Source organism: Synchiropus splendidus, chromosome 9, assembly GCF_027744825.2.
Source record: "Synchiropus splendidus isolate RoL2022-P1 chromosome 9, RoL_Sspl_1.0, whole genome shotgun sequence".
NCBI lineage: Eukaryota > Metazoa > Chordata > Actinopteri > Syngnathiformes > Callionymidae > Synchiropus > Synchiropus splendidus.
The window spans coordinates 6,934,027-6,948,885 of NC_071342.1; the positions used below are offsets into that span (position 1 = coordinate 6,934,027).

The 14,859-nt window shown below is 40.9% G+C and overlaps 1 protein-coding gene across 7 annotated transcripts in view; it reads left to right on the forward strand.

The window, feature by feature from the left end:
• Positions 1-8,294: 8,294 nt before the first annotated feature.
• ebf3b (EBF transcription factor 3b) overlaps positions 8,295-14,859 on the forward strand; it is a 74,152-nt gene continuing 67,587 nt past the window's right edge. For all 7 annotated transcript variants that reach the window (XM_053874696.1, XM_053874699.1, XM_053874703.1 and 4 more), the window contains exons 1-6: positions 8,295-8,885; positions 9,121-9,277; positions 9,460-9,523; positions 9,685-9,740; positions 11,258-11,331; positions 14,144-14,212. In XM_053874696.1, coding sequence (XP_053730671.1) covers positions 8,755-8,885; positions 9,121-9,277; positions 9,460-9,523; positions 9,685-9,740; positions 11,258-11,331; positions 14,144-14,212 — 551 coding nt within the window. In that variant the 5' untranslated portion in view covers positions 8,295-8,754. The remainder of the gene's footprint in view (positions 8,886-9,120; positions 9,278-9,459; positions 9,524-9,684; positions 9,741-11,257; positions 11,332-14,143; positions 14,213-14,859) is intronic.

The following is a 14,859-nucleotide window of genomic DNA, read 5'->3' on the forward strand; positions in this document are numbered from 1 at the left end:
TGCAGTTTCTATGCTACAGATTTCAGTCCTCATACAGCACCCAAGTCCTGTCCTCCCATGAAAATGTCCTGGTGCAACGTTCAGGGAATTCTTCTTCTCTTCAAATGTCCACTTGCTGATAATTTCAAGTCTTCACACAAGCGTTTCTCTTCTCCCAGTCCTCACCTGTTTCAGCCTATGGTTCTCCCACACAAGCACCTCCTCATACAATACTCAAGTGTTCATGCAACAATTTACTGTGCTCACGCAACAGTTTCCTGCCCTCTTATAACAGCTTCCTGTCCTCAATAGATGATTTCCTGCCCATTTCCAGCGCTCAGATGATATTCTCCTTTCCTCACATAATAGTTTGAAGTGCTTAAAATCGCCTGTTTCTGGACCATTTCCATGGGTTTTCTTGCGAGAGTCTTTCTCTAGTCATCAAAGACATGATACCTAGTGACCCTTACAAGATGTGGACACAACTTTTGTTCCTTTGTAGTCAGTTGACATGGATCCTATTGACTTCTCAAGCAATTATGTTACTATTATTTTGTGTTTGTTTTAAGGCAGACAATTACAACCACGCAATTCAGAATCAACTTTATTGTACTGTTTCTGCACATGTTCTCATTGAAAGTCAAAATAATTCAAAGTGCCTCCTGCCAATCATCTGGTGTGTGCAAACACCTAAAGAGCAACAGCAAACAAATACGTTATGCTAAGATGTAGATGTAGCGTAAAGTGCTTGCCTCTCCAGTCTGTCTAATCACTATGTGAGTGAAACATTCATGGTACACTAGATCGGTTCAATATTTAATTTCCCAACAAAGACTACATGATGGAACAGATGCTCAAACTTTGCATGTTCCTCAGGAGAGCAAAAGTCACTTTCATGAATGTGCTTGAGATCACGCTGAAGATTTGTGGAGGCTTCTTTGGGCCGCTCACCTCCCGGCGTTGGCTTGACAAATGTATAGGGTGGTCCAGGAGATAGTAACAATGATGTAAAATAGTGTGAGTCAAAGCGTCGGCTGAATACATCAACAGTTTACATCCAGGGGCAGGAAGAACTCAAGCATGGAAGCGTATTAGCGATGCGCCACGCTTGCCCTTTGCCTCGGTGTCACATTTCAAGTGAAAATTTGACTCGGCTTGTTTACATAGGATTTCTTCATCTCGCTTTTAAACCCCTATAGGCAAGCTGAAGGTGAGGGGAACTAAGATTATCATCCCCCTTTTCTCCAAGGAGCTTTTCTTTCCGCACACCCTCACAGATGTCGACATTTGGTTAGGCGGTGTACATGAAGCCTCAGATTATCTGGCGCTTCAGGAAATCTGTTTAGGCAAAGTTAAAGAGTGGTTACTTTCCTCCACCTTGCATGTGTGCCCTTGTGATTTGTCACCTGAATACCCTCTTGATTCGTCTCTGTTTGGATGAAGTTATTGGCAATTGAAACCTTTGGTGCGGGTTTTAATGATCAAATCAATAAGCAGCCCAGGACGCCGAACAGATGGCCTACTATATGTCATAATGCTATAAAATCCAAGAGGAATTGACAATTGAAATCCCACCCTGGAGTTTGCCTCTTTTAGCTTCGGCATAATCTTCTCCGGATTTCAATTGCAAAGTCAAAGAGAATAGTCGAGCACATGGGGACTAGTTATCTGGGGCGAGCACGGTCTAAGGTTGACAATGCAAAGGCTATGTTTATGTGCATCGCACTTGCTATAGTGAATGTTTCCCAGTGTGCAGGAACATCCTCTCCTGAATTCTACTCCTCTTCCCACGTCCCAGCGCTGCCGTGGAAAGTAGGCCAAGTGAGCACCAGGGCGTTGCTTTTTTTTTTTTTTTTTTTTTTTTTTAAGATGATCAGTTTGTCAGTGTGTTTTCTTTGTGTAAGTGTGTGTGTGCGCACTCAGGACGGCTATTCATGTGGCTCGACTCCTGTAGAACAAAGAGCAGCATTATACAATTTGCAGCACTTCCAATGGCAAGGAAAAAGAAGGGAGAGGTTGGAAAATAGGGACAGGACAAGCGTGGATGAAACAAAGACAAAGAAAAAAAACTCTGGCTTGTACTCTAATTCATTTACTTCCTCTTTTCCACCTCTTTGTTGCAGCAAAAAGGTCCCTTGCCAGTAACACTCCTCTGCAGGATCGCACTGTTCCGGAGCTGGCGTGGATTATTTTTAGCTGTTGCTGTTCAGCTTTCACCTTGACTCTTTGCTTCTTGACATAATAATTAACATTTTTTGTTAATGCCAACGACGAGAAAACAGATGTTCAGGTGAAATTTGAAATTTACGAAGTGTAGGTGGTAATGAACGTTGACACCTGCGAACATAATAACTTCAAAATCATTTTTGAAAATGTTTTAAAAAATGCTTTTTAGGTTTAATATCACATTTTTGAGTCATCAGAAAAGGATAAAGGATCTTTTTGGTTTAATTGGTTATGACTTTAATGACGTGAATAATGTGAAAAAATCACATTATTAATTCATTTGATATTAAAAAGCGACTCAGTGATTGTTATTCTGAAGTCAGGAAATTTGCAGTGAAGAGAACAAGCCATGTTAAAGTAATAAAAACGAGACACAGTGGTTGTTTAAGAATCAAGAAACACTTTTATTACTCTCACGACAGACAGACGTATGAGCATTATGTTCAATAAAACAGTGGCGGTTGCTTCATAGCTTCATAAAATTTAAAATAGAAATTGTTTTGTGCCATTACACCGGATGATGTCAAGTTAAATCTGTTGGGAATTTGGATACGGTTCGCCTAGTTGTCGCAATAGCTGAAGGCGAGCTTCCTAGCAAGTGGACCCCATGTTCTGTTGCTGAGGGGAATCTACAAGTGTATTTTGGACTTCTTGATATGATGAAACTTGGACTTAAGTTCTGCCTTTTCCTTCAGCAGTTAGTATTTAATCGTCATCTGCGTGTATTGTAGGACTAACCATATGTATTTTGACTTGATCATATTATGATTTTCTGTGGAGAAAGAGTGAAAGCTCAGCGGTATTACACCGGAACTCTCTAGTTTCATAAACTTGCTCTCCTCAGGGACTTTTATTTTGCCGGATGCGTTAGCAATTCTCTGAAACTGAAAAAAAAAAAACCATCCACACATCCACATGTTAAACACATTGCTGCTTGTGTCGCAGAAGCCATGCTTCTATTGCTGTTGACATCTTCGGAACCAATATCAACGCAAAAAATGTGAAAAAAATAAAAGCGGGAAGAGCAAAATAAACATGCCTTGCGGTGTTGTGTTGCTCATCCTGAGTGCGGTTTGGGGATGCGCTAATGGCAGACCACCAGGAGACTTTTTTTCTGGCACACTTTGTGAAAACAGATGTTCAGATGAAATTTGGATTCCGCTGCGATGTCGTGATGAATATATGATATAAAGTGAGACACCTGCAATCATCATAACATATACATCACGTGGACACTGTTGAACTTGAGACGTGCGTCCGACGTCCACCTTACCAGTGTTATTTAATCATTCATTTTCTACCACTTATTTTGGGTCGCGAGGAGCTGGGGTCAGTCCCAGCAACACAGGGTGATAGACAAGGGACACACTGGACAGACTGCCTGGGTGCATTTTGACAGACAACCACTGACACAGATAGACCACTTAGACTTAGCATTTAACCCCACTGTGGGAACATCCAAACTCAGGTTGCTACTAGCATCCAAATATAGGCGTTATCTTACTAAGTACAACAATCCTGCCGCCTATATCATGACCTACATTTTGTTTATCGTCTTCTGTCTTTCATCCCTTGCCATAATTTCATATTCTTTGGCTTGTTGAAATCTATTTACTTTTCGGGTGCTTCTCAGAGGGGTCTATCATCAAAACACAAATTGGCACATGTTTTTTTTTTTGCAAATTTGGACAGATTACAGTTCTTCTTTAACACTATGCAGAAAGTTTCATCCAAGAATTTTCACAATTTTGGGGGAGAACTTTGAAAATCAAAAGGTCATAGGTGACATTTGAACCCATGCATGTTTAATGGCGGAATAAATAAAGGTTGGGAGACACACTTATAAATAGAACGCTGGCGCTCCGGCAGCATCAATATCTCTATCAGAGAGGTCAACAGCAAATTAAACTTCTCCTGAGTGCGGTGGCAAAGGTGACTGCGCATGCGCAGATGCGTGAAGGCAGACGGCTGCCACTTAACCCCTCAGCTTTTGTATCTGGCCCTTTAAATTAAACATCTCTCTCTGACAGACGCGCTCCACTTGACATCTCATATTGTAAGTTAATACGTTCCAATTTATGGCTGAATAATCACATTTCCTTGACGGCCACGGCGCATGTTATTTTAACTACAGAGTTTGAGATGGGAGCACAAAACAGTGATGGACACGCCGGAGACGCGGCTGCCTGAGAGCGACGGTGCCGCGGGTATTTGGCCATGTGTATTTCGGTCCAAATTTCCAGGGGATATTTTAGATGTTAATAGCCCTGAAGTGGTCTCGGTTTTCTTATTTAATTTCTCTCGCCTTCTTTAAATGTAATTCGCCCACAGACTGCGCCGCAAGGCTCTAAACCGCGCAGAAACTCTCTCATCATTTCCACAGCAGAATGGAAATGCAAATCGTGCGCGCGGCTAATGCCCTTGACACAACTCACCACTGCACACAATTAACATGAGCGCTCTGACACAGGCCTGTGACGTCACAGCAGGTGTAGCGTTATCCCAGCAAGCCGTAAAATATTTTGTCTTTCATGAAGCCATTTCTGTGCCACTGCAGCAGGTGGGACGTTATTGATCTTTTAAATTCATTATTATATTTAATATCTGTATCATAGAAATGTACAAAGCCTGTATCACTAGAAGCAGGCACTTGAATAATAAATGAATAATAAATGAATGAACTGAAGATTAGAGAAACAATAATGCAAACAAACTACACATGAAAATAATTTCATTATGACGTTATTATTATTAATTAATGAAAATATGGCTATGAACAAAGCTAGGAAAAGTTGAAAAATATTATTATTATTATTATCAGCGTTACCAGTGCAATCACATGTACATAGCATAGGCAATTATCATAATATTATGATCATAAAAAGTGTCTTCATATAGGGAAATTAAAAACCAGCTTTGCCTTTAACCGAAATATGTTATAACCATATGAGGTCAATGATAATATTTTATAATAAAAGCAATCCAATGATAATATTTAGATTGTAATAACACCTGTAGCTGTTATAATTACTAATAGAATTATTTATATCATCATCATCATCATCATCATCGCCATCAGCGTAATAACAGCATTCAATCAATTCTCAGTCCCTTTTTTTCCACTCTCCAATAAGAAAATGAAATATTTCTGAACGCAGATGTTCTCCGAAAATTCCTTAAAAATTGATTTGTGATAAACATCTTTTTTATCTATTTTTGGGACCCTCAGGATGAACAGAGAGGGGGGCGTGAGGGGTCGTAATTTGACCTCTCGTTGAAGAAGAACACAGCTGCCTGATATCGACTCGATGATCTCAAGTGTAACCAACGAGGGGCGCTGTCCGTCTATCAGCTCCGTGATTCTGACACGCACATCCACGATTGATCTCATGACCCTGTGGCAATTTGGGTTGAAACAATGCGATATTTACAAAAAAGGAGAAAAAAAAATCAATAAATGCGAAGTTATCTGAATATTTTACATTTAAAATTAGACTTTTAAAAAGGCTTTTGTTAAAGTTTGATGCCGATTAAAATTAATATGACAGTGTTTTGCTCGTTATAAAAATAGGACAATTATAATAAAAGGTGATTCGTGTTAGGGTGATTTTATTGCGTGCATTTTCGTTGACAATAGTGGCGTCTAGATCTGTTAAAAAAGTCAACATTGCAGGTGAGCGATAAAGAGCTATGGAAGTGCGTGGACGGACAGCTGGGCAGCGATTGACTTTGCCGTGACATCTGGGGGCCCCCGCTGGCCCCTGGCACGCGTGTCGCCATTTACATGCAAATTTAAGGAGATCACGAGGGCCTCGCCCCGTAAATTCACGCACAGAAAAAAAAGGAAAGAAGGATCGTCCCGGTGGGTCAGATATGAAGTCAGCGTGGACTGTGCCCCCCTCCCCTCCTGCCCCCACCGTCACTGCGTGGACCCCGTTTTTATACAAAAAAAAGTTGATTCAATACAAATTCGAGCATCACTTACCTCCTCTTCCCTCTGATCACTGTGATGTCTCCAAACACTTTGACTCAATTTTTCAACATGATGCCGCGCGCAGTCTCCACGCTGACGCGGATTCAGCCTCCGATGCTGCCGCGACGCGTGTGTGTGCGCGCACGAGTGTGTGTGTGTGTGTGTGTGTGTGCAGCAGCTGACTCGCTTCTCCCCACGTCCAGATGGCCCCTGCACACAGATTTGCATTCATTTTCCCTCTTTAATATCGTCAGAAATAGCGGCAGCAGCTGCATTTGTTGTCAAATACGCTTTAAAAAGTCTCGGCATCGTTCGTCTATTTTCCGTCTCCAGTCAACAGTATAAGAGGATTTGTCCCCCCCTCCTCCCCCACCACCACCCCGCCACTCACACACACCCAAAAGGAAAAAAAAAAGTCTCCTAATTTGATAATCAGATTGAAATCGCCTCGGCGCGTGTAATCAGGGGTTAACTTTTGAAACGCTCGACAAAAAGGCTCAGACGCCTCAAAATGAACAATACATGCGGTATTTTTACGACGAATTTTGAGACTCAAACTGGGCAATTTGGCGCAAAGCGTACGTTGTGGCGGGGTGAAAGCAACAGCTTATAATTCACTTATCTTTGGCAGCAGCTATTAACCCTCAGCACCAGCGAGATAGATGGCTCAGGATAGTGCACACATCTCTCTCGTCCACGCACCTCCTCCCTCCATCCTCTCCTCCTTTTCACCACTAATGAAGCGGACTGCTCCTCTCCTCTCCTCCCGGACTGAGCTTTAGAAAAGATCAAGATATTTCGCCTCACATCTTTGGAGGAGTGTCAAAAAGTCATAAAATGAAGCGCCAATAATAATAACAATTATAGATAAAAATTATTTTGCTACTAATATAGATAAAAAATAAACAACTATCGTGTGATACTATATGATTGATTGATTGATGTTAAATACAAATTATAATACTCTTGCGCACACACTTGGGACTCGGCTGGTGTCGTTCACATTATCTTTTTCCTCCCTATATATTTTTTTCAATTTCATTAAATCCACTCATTAATAATCAATAGGATATCATTAATGTATCGAGTTTATTGCCGAGTATTTGCACGCTGGGGGATTCGATTTGACCTCGGTTTGTGCTGCAGCTTCTACATCCCCTCGCAGGTCATGACTAAAATCATTATACATTAACAGTTCCATTAAATATACTGTCATTATTATGGGATTGCGGAGGCGAGCAACACGAGATGCACTTGGTTATGAGGATGAATTTGGGCGAAATGTAAGGAGTTTGAATTGACTTTGAACTTTAAATTCAACACAAAAGGTTTTTGAAAGCAGATTCAACCAAAGAAAGATTAGATTTGACTCCACTTTCCTTGAGAGGTACGAACTAAACACATTAAAATAATCATAATAAAAAGCAAAAACAACATATGGTGAGTTAAGACAGCACTTTATTGATCAAGTACTCACAAGAAATTCAATTTTCTTACTGGAGTAAAAAAGTATATGTACAACTACAATAGGACACTTAACTGATTATGCATTCAAGTCCGAATTAAGTCGACTAATAAAATACATTCCTACAGCATTCTTCACTTAAATTAAACCGTCGGTGTGAATTTGTCTCCCGGTTTTTGTCACTCAGTAATATAAGTGAAGAAAATGACAGGAATCAAACGACACAAGTCACAGACGCAATACAAGAAGATATTCGGTGCCAATGTACAAATGTGATTAAAATAGTTGCACAAACTCAAAGAAAGAATCTAAACCGTAAAACAGGTGTCTTTTAGTGTCAAATGTCAGTTATTATGATTTTTTTTTTCAAGTTTCTTGTCATATATTTGTGCGTGATGGTTACACGGGTTCGTCCATATGATGAAAAAAAAGTCAAACTCACCACGTTTAGGGCCTAAGCAAGAGGAAAAGTGGAGCGAGTGTGTGTGTTCGCAGCCAGTCCGGAGGAAGCGCCTTTGCCTGACAGGAAGCGTCACGCCTCCATATTTGGTCAAAACCCCGCCTCTTTACGCGTCATCCTCTGACGGCGCCTCTCCCGTGGGTTTAGAGTTTTGGCTCCCGGGAAAGATTTCAGTCCTCGGGGAAAGAGGGCTTAGTTTTGCATGTTCCCATCCATCGTGCACGACGCGAAAGGGCCCCCTTATCCTCCTCTCCTGTGTACGAGGAACAACCTCCACTGGTGATCAGCCTTCGTGTCTGTGTTTGTCTTGGTGGAGAAACGAGCAGCAGCACCTTTTTGCAGGAGTGGGCTTCTTTTTTATTCCATGCGAGAAGTCCTGAAGGTTTTGGATGCGGTGCTTCAGGGATGTGGGCACTTTGAGAGCATCACCCACAAACACAAACAATCGATTTTTTTTTCTCTGAATAGCAACAAAAAAAACCAATATCAACAAAAAAGTGGATAACTAAGTAGAGCACTTTGAGACTTGTTCACATCGGACGGAGTTGAAGAAGGAAAGACCTGTGTGGACCGGCTCTCGCTGAGAAAGAGAAACCCTAAAGGATACTTTTAAATTTCACAGGAGGTTTTTTTGGTCGCCAATTGTCCTAAATGTTTGGGATTCAGGAAACTATACCGCGGGGTGGGACGACGATGAAGGAGGAACCGCTCGGAGGACTCAACTCGGTCCGCTCCTGGATGCACACAGCTGGGGTGGTGGACGCAAACACAGCCGCCCAAAGGTACGCATGCCAAAAAAAAAGAGAAAAAATCCCCATCATATCGACCCCTCTCAATCCCTAGAATATATCAATTACGGTCTCCCAATAAATCGCCCCCCTTCGGCTTCCTTTCATTACATCCGATTATTGTGACAAATCAAAGAAATCTCCATCAGCGTCTCCATCACCTGCATCCATCCATCCATCCCAGGCGTCCGGTGCTTAACCGACATGGTCTCTTGTTTTCTCCCCGCAGCGGTGTCGGCTTGGCACGGGCACATTATGAGAAGCAGCCCCCTTCCAACCTCAGAAAATCCAATTTTTTCCATTTCGTCCTGGCGCTGTATGACAGACAGGGTCAGCCGGTGGAGATCGAAAGGACAGCTTTTGTGGACTTTGTGGAAAAGGAAAAAGTAAGCATCAAAAATACAATTTATATCATAAACACGTGCTTTAAGATCGCGCTCTAAGGAGGGAGGCACCAAAGCGAATATCGATTTTTAAACAGAAAAATTGTGCAGTTATATCGCCAACACTCTCGAAAGATAATAAATAAAGTCACTGCCTGAATTTCCCCCAAATCTTCTTTTTGCAGGAACCAACCAGTGAAAAAACGAACAATGGGATACATTACAAACTACAGTTATTGTACAGCAACGGTAAGTTTTCTTCTTAAAAAAAACTTGCTCCATCAAAAAGCACTTTCAAATCTACGCAACACGCAGTTTATCCTTCAAAATACGGAACACAATTTATTTAATTTTAAACAGATTTGCGATGAATAATGACAATATATATGATATCATCTTTTGCTTCCCAGGTGTCAGAACAGAACAGGATCTTTACATACGATTAATCGATTCCATGACGAAGCAGGTAAGAACTTTAAAATTGTCTTGGTGCAAGTATTTTTAAACGCCGCTGTGTTTTAAATAAAAAAAGGTCAATAAACAATAAAGTCGAGTTCAGCCCCGCACTCTAGATAAGATTCTTGCGATCTGTTAAAATTTGGAAAACAGTTCCCCCCCACCTCCTAAAAATGACATTTTAAACCCGCTATAATGAGACGCGACAGCTCCGGTTGTTTGTTGACGTTTTGCCGTGATATGTTGCAAGACACGCAAGTCAGTTTCACTCCTTCTGTGGCTCACTTTGCCCGACATTAAACATTAAAATTTTGAAATCAGTTCCGGGCGAAGCTTTAAGAGTAAAAGGTGTAAAGTCTATTTTACTTGAATTTAAAAATATAACTAGTCATATTAAAGCGAGCTATAATCCATTTCTTACACCCGGAAATGAGCGCGTAAATTAAGGGCTGTAAATTATTGGACGCGCCGGTTTGATGACACAATTGTAATTATAAAAATAAACCGACTTCTTTTCTTAGTTTTCTTCTCTGACCCGGAGATTTAATAGAGGCTTTTGGATAAAGCCGTAAGGTTTTTTTTAGGGGGGCACTGGTCACAGACAACATTCCTGTGCGAATGATCCGAGTCAATGACGCAGAACAAGCAATTTATGGATTTCTGTTTCTACAGCCGCAAATGGCGACATAAATCAAACCAAAATAGATAATCGGCCGCGAGAAAAGCAGTCAGGGGGGTGCGAATATACACTTGAAAGTGCCTGTTATTAGGGAAATATCTTGAAAATACAGCATTCGCAATAATATTTCACTGATGTGACTTTTCCATTTCCTGTCGCGGCACTTGCACCTATTAAAATTAAACACAAGGTTCATCATATTATTTCGCTTTTCTTCTACTCGAGGCAGGGAAAAAGTGTCTTATCCTCTCAGAAATAGAAGATGGGGGGATCGAGGGAGGGAGAGAACTGATAGCTCCACGCCATCTGTTTCAGCCAATGCTCAAAAATTAGTCAACCGTATACCGCCAGACACCGCTTTTTATCCACAGAAAGATCATTGTTAGCGGCTCAAAAATAAACAACAGATTGCCCATTAACACTTTCCCCCAAATATCCCCAGATTATAAGCATATTGATGACACTTCTATTGGATCTGTGTGTGTGAAAATCCCTTATTTCTCTGTGTCTGGCTGCTTGAGCCCTTGGATTTGATTTAGATTAATATAAAAAATACAATTTATTATTACCACTATGTGCTAGTGCACCATCTTACTGTGATGATTAAAAGAGCATTTATTATATATTTTTTATAGTGTATTAAAATATGTGACATATATTTATAGTTTACTGAGGCAAATAAGCTTATTTTACTTGTGAATATGGTGCAAATAAATCATCATGTTGCTGTGCTGAAGCGAGTTACCCAGTATATTTTCAAACGTTATGAAATGTTTTATTGATATTGAAAGGTGAATGTCCTTCTACCTGTGACAATAACATGTCTGATATCGCTCCTGTTTTCTAAGGCCATAGTTTATGAAGGTCAAGACAAGAATCCCGAAATGTGCAGAGTTCTCCTCACTCACGAAATCATGTGCAGGTAAGCGTCACGATCACCGCTCTTTTGATTTTCACCCGCACATTAGCGCTTCCTCGCAGCTAAGTTTTGACAACGATGATGGGATGGATCAGTCCAAAAGTGTCATGTGGAGAGCTGCTGTCGCTCCTCGCTTTGATAGGGCGTGATTTAACTTTGATAGGAATATGAACGCGACAGTGAGAGCGCTTTTCTCACGCTGACACTCTACACGATATTATCTTAGTTAAAACAAAAATAAAATCATCCACTTCCCGTGTCAGGGACAGTGTGTGTTATCACTCGTTCTCCTCCTTAAAGTCAGCGTTGACTTGATCCCACCTGTCAACAATGATCAGCGAGCCTTTTAGTGTCATTTAACCACATAAATCTCAACCTCTCATATTCCGCCCGCTATTCACGCGCTGTCATTGATACTAAAAGGAAGAAACGCCTTTTGTTGTTATTGTCGAGCTCAGCATGAGCTTTGTGAACATTGAATTCGGATACTGTCGGTTAACCTCTCCTTTGTTGCAAGCCGGAGCATTGTTCATGCAAGTTCGTGGCTGAGGGAGCAAGTGTAGCATGAGAGCTGAGGATGATTTGTCTGTTTCCATGCATAAACTCATCACTCACGCTCAATTTATGGAAGCATCCATCACTTATTTGTGACACGTTGAATATGTTTGCGCTCCGGAGGTCATAATTTAGCGTGCAGAAGTGAGTTTTTTTTTGTGCTTTATATTCTGGGTATCAGAGGCAGGATTTTAGATCACACTAAAATTAACCAACAGAGCACTGCAAAAACATGTCATATTTTTCTAACCTGAGTGTTGAGACGTCAGCTGATAGCCACGTCCTAAAGAGCATGAGCATTTAATCAATAGCGATCATGACTTATTTATGACATGTTGATTGTTACTTCTATGACATGGAGTTTATCTGCTGTATAAATTAAAATGCTAATAAGTTTAAAACGGTGAACAAAATGAAGACACCGTATGAATTACTGACAGAATTGCTAGCTGTACAATTCATAATTTAGCACTGGAAATGTGCTTGTTTTCCCTTCAAAAGTGAGCTTCTGCTACATTAATAAAACATTTCCACACTTTATGGTGCTTCACATGAAAGTTATGATGGTGTGACATTGACACTAACGCACCATATTATTGTTTATTAGGCTGGATTTTGAGCAACTAAAAAGGCTTGCTGCTACATAACTATCTCTGTGTCAAAGCTGGTGAAACTGAAGTGTGCTATGTTGAATAGCATTCAGTAGAATGAGCAACATAAGTGATGCAATATAGTGGAAATATAGAGTGGAGTTGTTATTAAATATTTTTAAAACAAACTTCACAGGATGGAATATACGAAGTCAGGCAAAAATGAAGGATTTCTTTCCTTCTATTTAGAGAAACAAGCTGTTTTTCATTTTCATAATATATTACTTTTATTTTTACTTTACAATGTCAAAACCAGTCCACATTTTCAACATGCGTGCATTTCGGATGCTTTTGGAGGTGATATTTCTACCATCTGAGCGCTACAAGACAAAAAAGATGACTCTCATCCGACTCATTATCACGCTTCATTCTTCATTAACTACAGACGCGTGGCTGCTGTAAGGTACCACAAAGTGAGAAGCAGTGACAAGGCATCAGTTCAACTGCAACAAAAAGCTTCAATTTTATTTACAACAAATTATTTTCTGAACTTATAACCTTCACCTGGATGTTATTTTACTAAAAATATGATGCGTATACTGGCCAAATCATATCATAAATGCAAACAGATGAACAGATGAAATGAATTTAATACACAACCTAAAACATGACACCACAATTTAATTCACTTTTTCACATTAAATTCAGTTTTTTAAGGTTAAAAAAGCTTAAGCTGTTGCAATAGCATGGCTAGCCTATTAGCAAAACAATGAAAGACAGTACACAAATATAAGGTGACGTCAGCGATGCACATGTTTTAAAATAAAAGTTTGTGGCACATACAATATGAGGAGGAATTCGCTGGTTTGACTTTCAATATTTAATGGTAAATCAATGTGTCCACTGCAGACAGTAACTATCTTCAAAAAAAAAAATGAGATCAAAGTGACACGCCATGTTACTGCCATAATCACAAAACACATGATGATATCAATTTTTGGTCAGCAGGTTCAGCCATAAAACACACATCATCCTTAAATAGCTCGTGGTTGACTGGCAGTAGCTTTCCCACAAATCTTTGCCTTTCCTCCGCACCATATGGCACAAATCAATCTCACCCGCGTGTGTTTATGTGTTTTCATTTCAAATGGAAGCCGCGGTGATGATGTATTTGTTTATATATTTTCTTAGCACTTTTTTTTTCCCTGATTCAACTCCCAATCAAAGAGGTGAAAAAGCAGCTCTCGCTGAAGGCTCGAGGAGGAGACGCTTGAAAACATGTGGTGGAAGATAGATTAGTGCTTTTGAGGCCATAATTGATAAATGCCCCGCAGAAATATTGGTTGAGGGTGGCACCTTGCATCTCCCTCAGAAATAGCAGCTTGGCAATTAGAGGTAAACAAAAGCTGAAGCTGTGAAAAGTGACTCCCCTGCCTCCTGGCCCAATCCCCGCTACCCCCTCCCCGCCAACACTAAGCCAAACAACACAACATGTTGTTTTCGCCGTTCTTATCAGCCATCAGCATCAATGGAATGGATAGATTGTGCGAAGGTAATCTCGGGGCTATTTTTCTTTCCCCTGCACTGATATCAGAAGCACTTCACTCCGTCGATTATTTATGTATTTATCTTATTTATTTAGCTGAAACACTCTGTGTCTCTGTCTGCAGCCGATGCTGCGACAAGAAAAGCTGTGGAAACAGGAACGAGACTCCGTCAGACCCTGTGATCATCGACAGGTAAGCTTGTTTCACTTCCGTCGCTTTGTGAATAAGTGAGCGCGCTACTGAGGGGTGAGGTGGTGTACAAATGAGCTTCCTCCCAGACGGCACAGTGTGTCTGCTCAAGAAACTGTGGGCGATTCCGTGTGAGTGGCTCAGGGGCGTCTTTCCCAGGTACAAGTGCACTGAGCGCGGGAGGGAGGGGGGGGGGTCACCACCTGGATAGGGTTTGTTTGTCAATCACAGATGGTTCAATCACCTGAGGATCACAGTCAGAAAACAGCTAATTAGCTCCGGCTACTCGCGCTCCGCAGAAGGAGTTCAATATGTTCATGTGCTTTTTGGTATTAAAGGAAGCAGAACATCACAGTGAGTGAATTGACTCAAGCAGGAACACGTCTCATGACAACTGAGGGAGCGTTTATCATGGAAAGTCCGTCCTTTTTGAAAAGGATTTTTAAAGAAAGGCATTGAAATAAAATAATCGAGGACAGCGGTAACAAGCAGCCAGTGCAAGTTGTCTCCAGATTATTTGGATGCATTTAAAACGACTATCATGCCGTATTATATATTTAGAGTGTCATGTCGCAAACTTGCAAAACAGAGGTCGGGTCAATCGGCCGCGACGCGGTAACAAATCTGGATGGACCGATTATGAGGAGTAT